Source organism: Scyliorhinus torazame, chromosome 1, assembly GCF_047496885.1.
Source record: "Scyliorhinus torazame isolate Kashiwa2021f chromosome 1, sScyTor2.1, whole genome shotgun sequence".
Taxonomy (NCBI): domain Eukaryota; kingdom Metazoa; phylum Chordata; class Chondrichthyes; order Carcharhiniformes; family Scyliorhinidae; genus Scyliorhinus; species Scyliorhinus torazame.
The window spans coordinates 413,997,018-414,009,513 of NC_092707.1; the positions used below are offsets into that span (position 1 = coordinate 413,997,018).

The window sequence follows — 12,496 nt, forward strand, 5'->3', positions numbered from 1 at the left end:
GGACCACAGCTTTTCACAATATACATTAATGATCTGGAAGAAGGAACTGAAGGCACTGTTACTAAGTTTGCAGATGAAACAAAGATGTGTCGAGGGATGGGTACTATTGAGGAAGCGGGGGGCTGCAGAAGGACTTGGACAGGCTGGGAGAGTGGGCAAAGAAGTGGGATACAATGTGGAAAAGTGTGAGGTTATGTACTTTGGAAGGAGGAATGGAGGCATGGACTATTTTCTAAATGGGAAAATGCTTAGGAAATCAGAAGCAGAAAGGGACTTGGAAGTCCTTGTTCACGATTCTCTTAAGGTTAACTTGCAGGTTCAGTCGGCAGTTAGGAAGGCAGGAATGTTTTTTGAAAATATTTTTTATTCTCCTCCGTTTTCACATTTTCTCCCAAATTTACAGCCACAATAAACAATAATCAGTAACGAATGTAATGTCAATCCCCATATCAATAACAACGATCCCACCCTCCCACCAAACCCCAGACATTGGCCCACATGTTAACATAAAAAAATGACAAAAAGGAATCAGGAATCACCCATAGTCAGCATTAACACGCACAGTCGCCCTCGCCCCCACCCTCCCAGCCCCCAACCCCACTAATGTTCGATGTAATTCAATTCTCGAAATTGCATAATGCATGCAGCACGGTAACATAGTGGTTAGCACAATTGCTTCACAGATCCAGGGTCCCAGGTTCGATTCCCCGCTGGGTCACTGTCTGTGCGGAGTCCACACCTTCTCCCAGTGTGTGCGTGGGTTTCCTCCGGGTGCTCCGATTTCCTACCACAGTCCAAAGATGTGCAGTTTAGGTGGATTGGCCATGCTAAATTGCCCTTAATGTCCAAAATTGCCCTTAGTGTTGGGTGGGGTTACTGTATTATGGGGATAGGGTGGAGATGTGGGCTTCGGTAGGGTGCTCTTTCCAAGAGCCGGTGCAGACTCGATGGGCCGAATGGCCTCCTTCTGTACTGTAACTTCTATGAATAACGCCCATGAATTGTAGAACCACTCCATCCTTCCCTTCAGTTCAAATTTGACCTTTTCAAGCGTTACGAATTCCAGCAGGTCCCCCCGCCACTCCAGGGCACAGGGTGGAGAGGTTGATCTGCACCCTAACAGGATCAACAAGACGAAGGCTACAACATCTGCCTCAGCGCCCGTTTCCATCCCCGGTTGGTCCGACATCCGGAATATGGCCTCCCGAGGGCCCGGGTCCAGTTTCACGTGCACCACTTTAGAGATTACCCGAAACACCTCCTTCCAGTAATCCTCCAGCTTTGGACAGGACCAAAACATATCAACGTGGTTTGCGGGGCCTCCCCTGCAATGTTCACACACATCTTCTACCCCCTCAAAGAGCTGGCTCATCCTCGCCCTTGTACGGTGCGCTCTATACACCACCTTCAGCTGTATCAGCCCCAACCTCGCACATGAGGTGGAAGCGTTCACCCTCCGGAGCACCTCACACCAGAACCCCTCCTCCATACCCTCTCCCAACTCTTCCTCCCACTTTACCTTGATCCCTTCCAGTGGCGCCTTCTCCTCCTCCAAAATAGCCCCGTAAACCGCCGACACTACCCCCTTCTCCAGTCTCCGTGTCGTTAGCACCTCCTCCAGCAATGTGGAGGCCGACTCCACTGGGAAGTTCTGTATTTCCTTTCTGGAAAAGTGTCAAACCTGCATGTATCGAAATATTTCCCTCTGCTCCAGCCCATACTTCGCTCCCAGCTCCTTCAATCCTGCAAAACAATCCCCAAGAAATAAATCTTTTAGTGTTCTAATTCCTTTCTCCTCCCATCTCCGAAAATGTCCATCCTACTTCCCTGGCTCAAATCTATGGTTCCCCCGATTTGGCATTTCACTTGCCCCTGCCCCCAACCCGAAGCGCTGTCGAAACTGCCTCCAAATTCTCAACAAAGCTATTACTACCGGACTCCCTGAGTATCCCCCTCGAGGCCGTCGGGAGCGACGCTGTCGCCCGCACCTTCAATCCCGAACCCCTATACAAACTCTCCTCCATTCTGACCCATTCTGATTCAAGCCCTCTGACCCAGCTCCGTACCTTCTCCACATTCGCCGCCCAGTAATAATCCATCAGGTTCGGAAGACCCAAACCCCCTGCCTGCCTTCCTCTCTGTAGTAGCACCTTTCTAATTCTGACCACCTTCCCTCCCCATATGAACGAGGTAATCATCCCTTCAAACCCTTCTAGCCTGTCAAAGGCTTTCTCATCGTCCCCCCCCCCCCCTCTTTTACCACCTTCCCTGAGCTTACTGAAATATCTAAACCCCGGCACCTGCAACAACCATTCCTGTCCCTGCTCTATCCATGTCTCCGAAATGGCCACAACATCAAAGTCCCAGGTACCAACCCATGCCGCAAGTTCACCCACCTTATTCCGGATGCTCCTGGCATTGAAGTAGACACACTTTAAACCACCTTCCTGCCTGCCGGTACACTCCTGCAACTTTGAAACCTTACTCATGACCTCACTACTCTCAACCTCCTGTATACTGGAGCTACAATTCAGGTTCTCAAGCCCCAGCTGAACTAGTTTAAACCCTCCCGAAGAGCATTAGAAAATTTCCCCCCCAGTAGATTGGTACCCCTCTGGTCCAGGTGTAGACCATCCCGTTTGTAGAGGTCGCACCGACCCCAGAATGAGCCCCAATTATCCAGAAATCTGAAACCCTCCCTCCTGCACCAACCCTGTAGCCACGTGTTCAACTCCTCTCTCTCCGTATTCCTCGTCTCGCTAGCACTTGGCACGGGTAACAACCCAGAGATAATAATTTTGCTTGTCCTAGATCTAAGTTTCCACCCTAGCTCCCTGAATTCCTGCCTTACATCCCTATCCCTTTTCCTACCTCTGTCGTTGTACCTATATGGACCACGACTTGGGGCTGCTCCCCCTCCCACTTAAGGATCCCGAAAACACGATGACTGAGGTCCATCTCGTTCATGCTTCTCTTTTTCAATCGGGTTCGAGTCCGACATGATTTCCCGCTGGTGTGATGCACGATAGGAAGGCCTGATGGGAAATTGACGAGCGACTGTTAAATTGAATATTCATGAGATGCAAATGGTTGCAAATTGCAATCACACCACCAGGCAGCAGGATAACTGAGCCACGAATAATCCGCCTTCAGGGGAATTACAAACTTTTTTATACCCGGGGGTTTCCGGCTTTTCCTCTCCTGCTGGATTCTCTGCTCCCTCCCGTCACCAAACTCTCCCCGGTTGGGATGGGAGAGGGATCATAGAATCCCTACAGTGCAGAAGGAGGCCATTCGGCCCATCAGAGTCTGCAGTGGCAGAGCACTGCAGCCAGGCTCACTCCCCTGTCCTATCCCTGTCCTATCCCGGTATCCCCGCACATGGCCAAGCCACCTAACCTGCACATCTCTGGACTGTGGGAGGATCCCGGAGGAAACCCACGCAGACACGGGGACAATGTACAAACTCCTCACAGACAGCCACCTGAGGCCAGAATTGATCCCGGGTCCCTGGAGCTGTGAAGCAGCAGTGCTAACCACTGTACCACCCAACACCTTCCAGAGCGATCCACTGGTTCACTCACTACCTGAGCTGTATTTCCCACAATTTGCCTCTCCTGGGACCACCACTGGCTCCGTGCCCTTTACCAATATTAAAAATGTCAGTTGGAGGGACAGAGTTTGGCTCCCTCAGGTTTATTTCCAGTCTCTCTCAGTTACCCCCACTCCCATGCCCTCCGTGTTGAAGATGGCAGTAGCAGCTGGTAAAGATCCTGTACCTGAGGAATGGAGGGACAGAGACACCATTCTCCCAATCTGACCCCCCGGACCCTAACCTGGGGAGAGGCCTCAGTTTTCACAAACCCAATAGGCTGTGGCTCTGTTGATCCGTGGGGCGGTCCTGTCCCTTTAAATGTCTGACTGCCTCTTCGAATGTTGCAGACACTTCCCATTCTAATTCCCAAACCTACTTCCTATTGTGAGAAACACTCTCCCACTATTGGTTCAGTAAAGATAACTCCAATCTCCATGGACTGCAGCAGTTCAAGAAGGCAGCTCACCACCGCCTCCTTCAGGGCAATTAGGGATGGGTAATAAAAGCTGGCCTAGCCAGCGACACCCACATGCCAGGAATTCATTTAGACACTAACTGGGAGAGGTCAGTGTGTTTGAGAGAGCTGTTCCACAGTGTGAGAACAATATTGCATTTCACAATTATATCAACACATCTGTACTGCTGCGATCAGCACAGAGTAACCCCCAGGATAGAAATCATTCACAAACTAACACAACTAGCTCAGTCTCAGAAGCTGTTTCCTCTCTTTAACACAGAACTTCTACCGCCTGGACTGTCCCTTTAAATACTCACAGGAAACTTTCAGCTCAGAATTTAACTCACTGATTTTGTTTTTCTTTTAAAGGTGCGACTGATCCAGTCCTTATCCAGTCTCCGAGTCTGGAACGTGTCACAGAGGGTCAGACTGCACGGTTCCAGTGCACCATGCAGAACGCGGCAGTGAGAGACAACAAGGTTGATTGGTACCGGGAGCGGCCAGGGAAACAGTGGGAGAGCATTTTAACACATTATGCATATAATGACATAGACCGGTCTCCAGGTTTCTCTGAGCGTTTCCTGCCTTCCAGACACATCGACTCCAACAGATACATCCTGACAATCAGCAACGTGCAGCCCAGTGACACTGCCGTCTATTACTGCTCAGTGCGGGGAAGTGTCTCTGGGAGTGGAAGCCGGCTGAATGTAACCAGTAAGTAGAGTTTTCATTCCAATTACCCACAGCAATAACCTCTTCCAGATGAGTGAATTGGAGATGAGTTTGTGATGATGAAGAGCTAGGAGGTGATGTAAAGTGATCTTACTGATGGGTTCACTGTGGGGAAGAAGCTGAGCTCAGCTTCAGCAATTCCCCCAAGTTCCACATCTCTGGCTGTATCCTGAGGGGGTGTCGGGGAGGTTAGTGCCGTGTGGCTGTTTACTGAGCTGCAGAGAAACTTTGTCTGAGCCGAGTCCGAATGTTGGACAGACATTTGGAGAGTGTGGAAAGAACATTGGGATCATTGGGGGAGGTGGAGAGACTGATCTGAGTGATGGTGGAGATGGGAATGTTGACCAGGTTTCTGAGGGTGAAATGAGGATGAGGAGGGAGCCAGGGATGGTGCCCTGGGGACACAGCAGAGGCGATCATTCAGACACTGGAGGAGAAATCCTTTGGTGCTGATATAATGTGGATGATGTGAGCAGCAGGAGTGGGACCGTGAGAGAGCAGTGCCAGAGGCTGGAATGTGGATCCGAGACTTTTAAACAGGAACCTGTGCTCAGTGGTGTTAAACAGAGTGGAGAGGTGAAAGATTCTGAGGAGGGATAGACAGTGGCCATCACATTCACACAGATATCAGTTATGATGTTGATCAGTGGAGTGCCAGTGTTGTGGGTGAGAGTGAGGACTGATTGCAGGATCAGGAGCTGGGAGTGGGCAGGAGGTGGCTCCCAATTGCAAGCAGCAAGAGTCAGTCGAATGGATGGTTTGATTGTGGAGACAAAGAAATGACTCCGTTGCTGAGAATGTGTGTGTGAAATGAGCATGGATTGTGTGGGGAGGAGTGGACAGACGGTCAGATCTAAGCACAGCTGTCTTTTCACATCCAGTCATGAATGATGGTGGGGAGCTGTGACGGTCCCAGACCAGACCCCAACTTTGTTAGGATCCCGGACAGGAAACCCCAAACAATTTACAATTCATAAATCTGTGAGGAAAGGATATTTCACCCCAGGAGTGGTGAGTCTGACCAATAGGTATCTTTTATAGTAAAGCAAACTTTAATTTAAACACAAAATGAACCACATTGTAAGTGTGGTAGTCTGTGTAGCGGTATTACGGTACCTGGTAATGCTGGAACACCATTGGTAGATATTGTATGTTTCCTATTGGTCAAGCTGTATGGTAGCTCCACCCTGCAAGGTGGGGTATAAGAGCCCGAGCCGCCCCAGCAGCCTTCACTCTGTACCTGAGCTGCTGGGGGAAACATCTCGCTTATTAAAGCCTTCAGTTGGACTACAACCTCGCTTTAGTGGTCATTGATCGTGCATCAGTGAGTAATTGTAAAGTTACCATAGTCCCAGATGACCACAGGCTGTTTCCCCTTTGAGGGGGAGAGCTGACTGGTGGTGATTTAACCCGAGGGTCACCACACCTCAGGCGAGGGGCAAGGTTGAGAAGGCGGGGCCTTCATGAATAACCTCAGACTGTACGGGAATTGAACCCACGCTGCTGGCCTCGCTCTGCATCACAAGCTAGCTGTCTGGCCCATTGAGCTAACCCGGCCCCTTTAACCACATTGACAGCAAAGAAATAACTTTACATTTATCAGTGAAACAGTTCATAAATAAAAGGAAAAAAACTTACCTCGTGCTCTACTCCTACCAATATAAATATTCCAAATAATCAAACCGCTACAGTTCAAAATCATAAATAAAGTTGACAATCAGGGTTACTCCATGTTCTCTGTGCAGACCTTTGGCGAGAGAGGCCCTTTCAAGAACAACCTGAAAATCCTTCTGTCTTGTCAGACTCAAATCCTCTGACAAACCTGTGAAAACCACTGGCAGACCTGGCTCCTCCCATTAATTACATAATCTGTATCCCAATGTGATATCCCATGACCTGCCCAGCGAAGACTAAACACCATCACTCACCAATTATCTACACTCCAGTGACCTTCCAAAACAGAAACTAGTTCCATTAGCCATCTCTCTGTAAACAAATAAATGGTTAAATTCAACCATGACCTCACATTGACTACTCCTGAATCGCAGCTTTAAGAACAAAGAAAAGTACAGCACATGACCGGCTCCTTCAGCTCCAAGCCTGCGCCGCCCATATTGCCCATCTAACTGAAAACCTTCTATACTTCCGGGGTACTTATCCCTCTATTCCCATCCTATTTATGGATTTGTCAAGGTGCCCCACAAACGTCACTTTCGTAGCTGAGTTCACCATCTCCTCCGACAGCGAGTTCCAGGCACCCGCTACCCTCTGTGTAATAAAATTTCCCTTGCCCATGTCCTCTAAACTTTGCCCCTTGCATCTTAAACCTGTGTCCCTCAGTAATTGACTCTCCCATCCTGGGACAAAGCTTTTGCCTGTCTACTCTGTCCATGCCCCTCATAATTTTGGAGACTTTTATCAGGATGCCCCTCAACCTCCGCCGCTCAACTGAGAACAAACCATGTTTCTCCAGCCTCTCCTCATAGTTAATGCCCTCCATACCAGGCAACATGCTGGTAAACCTCTGCTAAACCCTATCCAAACCCTCCACATCCTTTTGGTAGTGTGGCGACCAGAATTAAACATTGTATTCCAAGTAGCCTAACTAAGGTTCTATACAACTAGAGCATGACTTGCCAATTTTTATGCTCAATTGCCGGACCGACGAAGGCAAGCATTCCGTATGTCTTCTGGACAACATTCTCCACCTGTTTTGCCACTTCCACTGACCTGTGTACCTGTACACCCAGATCACTCTGCCTGTCAATATTCTCAAGGGTTCTGGCATTTACTGTATATTTCCCAAAGATTTTAGACCTTCCAAAAAGCATAACCTCACATTTAGCCGGATTATAGTCAATCTGCCATCTCTCTGCGCAAGTCTCCAAACGATCTATATCCTGCCGTATCCTCTGACAGTCCTCATCGCTATCCACAATTCCACCAACCTTCATGTCATCTGCAAACTTATTAACACTGTCCACCAAACAGCAAAGGTCCTCAGCAGGTATCCCTTCACCCTGGGGTGTCCCTCGAAGATGTCGGGGATCTCTGACTGCCCCAGGATGCAGCTGTCGTGCACACTCCCGGGGAAGTGTGCACACACGAGCACGATCTCCATGTGGTGGTCGCTCACAAGTTGGAGGTTCAGAGAGTGGAATCCCTTTTTGTTGGTGAAGGGAACACCGTGGTACCCCGGTGTGTGCAAGTGATCATGTGTGCGATCTATTACCCCCTGGATCTCGGGCATCCCAGTGATGCCCCCCCCCCCCTCCCCCCCCCCCCCGCCCCGTACAGCTGAGGCAGCAATGGGGCCGTGATTGGAGAACAGGATACACTCGGCTGGGGGGGTGAGGTGGGGGTGGGGGGTGACGTGAGGGTGGAGGGGTGAGGTGCGGGTGGGGGGGAGGTTGACTGTACACAGCAGCAGAATGATTGTGAGGATTCACTGTCAGGGAAAGTGATCATTCCGAGGGAAGCAGTGAGCAGGGTGGGGAGGGGATTAGGGATTTTCCGGCAACATTTCTGCAGCACCGGAGCACAGAGCAGAGAAGCAGAGGAGCTGGAATGTGAGAGGAGGGATTGAGAGATGTGTGGCTCCATGAGTGGGGACAGGGTGTGGGGAGAGCCTGAGGCTCCAATCCAAACACACATCCGTCCATCCAAACACACATCACTCTGCTCACTGACGTTGCTATTCCTCTTCACATTCCCAGCGGCATTCCTGTTGTTCCCTCAGTTCCTATTTCTATTAATTTGTCTCTATCTCTTTTTGTCCATGACCTTTAATTTGAGCAGAAGTGAGGAACACAAGGGTGGGGGTGCTAGATATTACATAGATATTCCATAATAGTTAACCAGTTGTATTTGTTGCTTGTTTAATTAGTTATTTTTAATAAGAAGTTAATTATGTTTAAATGTACAAACCTGGTGACTGTAATTATTGGGCAGCTGAAGACCTCGGGTATTGTAAAATAAAAGTTAACATCAACCATGTTGAGACTCCGGGTCAAGTGGGGCTGGAATTGACCGCGCACTGGCCCAGGGTGTTGTAACAATATGTTTCAACTAATTGACATTTAACTCAGATACTTTTAAAAATGAGCTGATGTGTGACTTGCTCAAAGCGAGACAGATACCGGCTGTCTGCAAACAAAAGGAATATGTTCAAGCCGTGCTCCTTTCTTTCAATTCAACAGGAGCTTTGGGAGCCTCTAATTCGAGGTAATTCTCCATGGCAATGTTTCAGTCAATCAGAGTTGACTTTCTTTTTTAATAATCTTTATTGTCACAAATAGGCTTACATTAACACTGTCATGAAGTTACTGTAAAAAGCCCCTAGTCGCCACATTCCGGCGCCTGTTCGGGTACACAGAGGGAGAATTCAGAATGTTCAAATTACCTAACAACTCGTCTTTCGGGACTTGTGGGAGGAAACCGGAGCGCCCGGAGGAAATCCACGCAGACACGGGGAGAATGTGCAGACTCCGACAGACAGTGACCCAAACCGGGAATCGAACCTGGGACCCGAGAGCAGTGAAGCAACAGTGCCAACCACTGCGCTACAGTGCCGCCCATTGGCACCATTTCCCCTGTAGAATAAATTGTGAATCTTTGAAATTTAACATTCCTGTGTTTTTCTCGATGAGGACAAAACGTTCAACAATGTGTCTCTTTTTGACAAGATTCAATCCTCAACAACCAAGCAACTGATTTTTAATTTACTCACACAAATATATTTTGCTTTATTTGAATGAATCAGCCCATCGTTTCAGTCTTAGAATCTGGTTCTCGCTTTTTAACACCGAACATTCCCTTTAAACACTTTGGAACCTTCAGACTAGTGTTTAACTTGTTGATATTTTTCCCTTAAAGGTGCGAATGCTCCAGTCCTTATCCAGTCTCCGAGTCTGGAACGTGTCCCAGAGGGTCAGACTGCACGGTTACAGTGCACCATGCGGAACGCCGCAGTGACACACACCGATGTTCACTGGTACCGGGAGCTGCCAGGGAAAGATACGGAGAGGGTTTTAACACATGATATAAAGAACAACACACGATGGAGTCCAGGTTTCACTGAGCGTTTCTATCCTTCCCGAGACACGTCCAATAAAACCTTCATCCTGACAATCAGCAACATGCAGCCCAGTGACACTGCCGTCTATTACTGCTCCGTGTGGGGAGATATCAGTGGGAATGGATCACAGCTGAATGTAACCAGTAAGTACAGTTTCCATGAGTCTCATGTGGTTTTACTCACAGATAGAATCTTCTTGAACTTATCTTCGAGAACCTTAATTCTTTGACTCCTTTGTTTACTCGGGTTTTTGCCAATGTGGTGCCTCGAGCTGTTTTGTTTTATATTCATACTTTATTGACAAGATGCCATCCCTAACTGCCCTGGAGAAGGTGGTGGTGAGCTGCCTTCTTGAACCGCTGCACTCCATGTGGTGTAGGTACTGCTGTTAGGGAGGGAGTTCCAGGATTGTGACCCAGCGACAGTGAAGGGACGGCGATACATTTTGTTACGACACCCTGGGCCAGCGCACGGTCAGTTCCAGCCCCACAGATCCCAGAGTCCCAACATAAGTGAATTTAAAAAGTAATTTGTGTATTTTCCTGAGATCTTTGACCCTTGACTTCTCCAATGAGTTACAGGCACCAGATTTGAAATTAAAACATTCGAACTGTTTATTGATAAAAGGAGTAAAAGATGAACAGATAATGGAAATAATGTAACACTGATCTACTTGTCTAACTATTCCCCAAACACCGTCCCACCCGCCACCCACATGCACACAAGACAGACACACAGGGGAGAAGGGAAAGGATCGAAATGATGGGGATTAAAATGGGTGTGAGATATTTGAGGATATTTGCTGCTGAGTTTGAGGTCCTTGTAGGCCGTGATCTCTTCAGAATGCGAGGTGTTGAACCATCGGAGGGTTTGGAACCTCAAACTGGGCCATTCAGGCCGGATTCTCAGGCCGTAGGATCCCCTCTGGGGACAGGCTTCAACTTGTGTTGAGCTGAGCGTTACCCACGGAAGATGCACTTCAAACCTGCTGAGTTTCTGATATGTGGTCAGCTTCAGCAGACTCACCAACAACTTGTCTCAGTTACACAGAATATTAGAGCAGCATTTTCCTGAGGCCTTTGAGAGGCCTGGTACTTTTAGCGGAAGAGGAACCGGAAAGATCCCCCTCCCCAGCTCTGTATTCAGGTTTTGAGTACTCACTAACTGCTCTGTGTACCTGAAGGGGGTTCAAACTGAGATTTGAGAGAGAATCCCCCTCTTCTGGGGGAGAGATTCAAGAGGATTCTGCTCAGCTCTGCAGTTTGGAAAAATCTGGGTTGGCCGGCACCGATTCGTCCTCCAACACGGCCGGAGACTTCTCCGCTCACACTCTCCTTGGCATTCCGTGGGCCACAACAGTTTTACGTGTTTCTGTAACATGGCCAACATGCATTGTCCCCCAGTCTCTAACTGAGACAGAATCTGAGGGTTTAGTTGAGAAGGAGGTGGTTTTGGTGGTTGAACAGGTTTGAAGTCCCCACCATGGGTGGTTAACAGACTGCCCCTGGTACTTCCCTCCAACTTGGTCGACACTCCTTGACACCTTCTCTATACCTGACTGTCTGTCCCTCACAACTCGCTGTGCGAAACTGTCTACATCACACTCTCAGACAAATAAATCCAGATCCTAACCACTCGCTGTGTGAATCTGTCTCCACCACACTCTCAGGCAGAACATTCTAGATCCTAACCACTCGCTGTGTGAATCTGTCTCCACCACACTCACAGACAGTACATTCCAGATCCTAACCACTCGCTGTGTGAATCTGTCTCCACCACACTCTCAGACAGTACATTCCCGATCCTAACCACTCGCTGTGTGAATCTGTCTCCACCACACTCTCAGACAGTACATTCCACATCCTAACCACTCGCTGAGTGAATCTGTCTCCACCACACTCACAGACAGAACATTCCAGATCCTAACCACTCGCTGAGTGTATCTGTCTCCACCACACTCTCAGACAGAACATTCCAGATCCTAACCACTCGCTGTGTGAATCTGCCTCCACCACACTCTCAGACAGTACATTCCAGATCCTAACCACTGGACCTAATTACTGCTCAGTGTGGGGAAGCGTCTATGGGAATGGAAGCCGGCTGAATGTAACCAGTAAGTAGAGTTTTCATTCCAATTACCCACAGCAATAACCTCTTCCAGATGAGTGAATTGGAGATGGGTTTGTGATGATGAAGAGCTGGGAGGTGATGTAAAGTGATCTTACTGATGGGTTCACTGTGGGGAAGAAGCTGAGCTCAGCTTCAGCAATTCCCCAAAGTTCCACATCTCTGGCTTTATCCTGAGGGGGTGTCTGGGGAGGTTAGTGCCGTGTGGCTGTTTACTGAGCTGCAGAGAAACTTTGAGCCGAGTCCGTATGTTGGACAGACATTTGGAGAGAGTGGAAAGAACATTGGGATCAATGGGGGAGGTGGAGAGACTGATCTGAGTGATGGTGTAGATGGGAATGTTGACCAGGTTTCTGAGGGTGAAATGAGGATGAGGAGGGAGCCAGGGATGGTGCCCTGGGGACACAGCAGAGGCGTTCATTCAGACACTGGAGGAGAAATCCTTTGGTGCTGATACAATGTGGATGATGTGAGCAGCAGGAGTGGGACCGTGAGAGAGCAGTGCCAG

At 48.8% G+C, this 12,496-nt stretch overlaps 1 protein-coding gene across 1 annotated transcript in view; it reads left to right on the plus strand.

The window, feature by feature from the left end:
• The window catches only part of LOC140424809 (basement membrane-specific heparan sulfate proteoglycan core protein-like), a 70,518-nt gene that overhangs the window by 24,943 nt on the left and 33,079 nt on the right, over positions 1-12,496 (plus strand). The window contains exons 2-4 of the mRNA XM_072508290.1: positions 4,422-4,766; positions 9,660-10,004; positions 11,885-11,974. Coding sequence (XP_072364391.1) covers positions 4,422-4,766; positions 9,660-10,004; positions 11,885-11,974 — 780 coding nt within the window. The remainder of the gene's footprint in view (positions 1-4,421; positions 4,767-9,659; positions 10,005-11,884; positions 11,975-12,496) is intronic.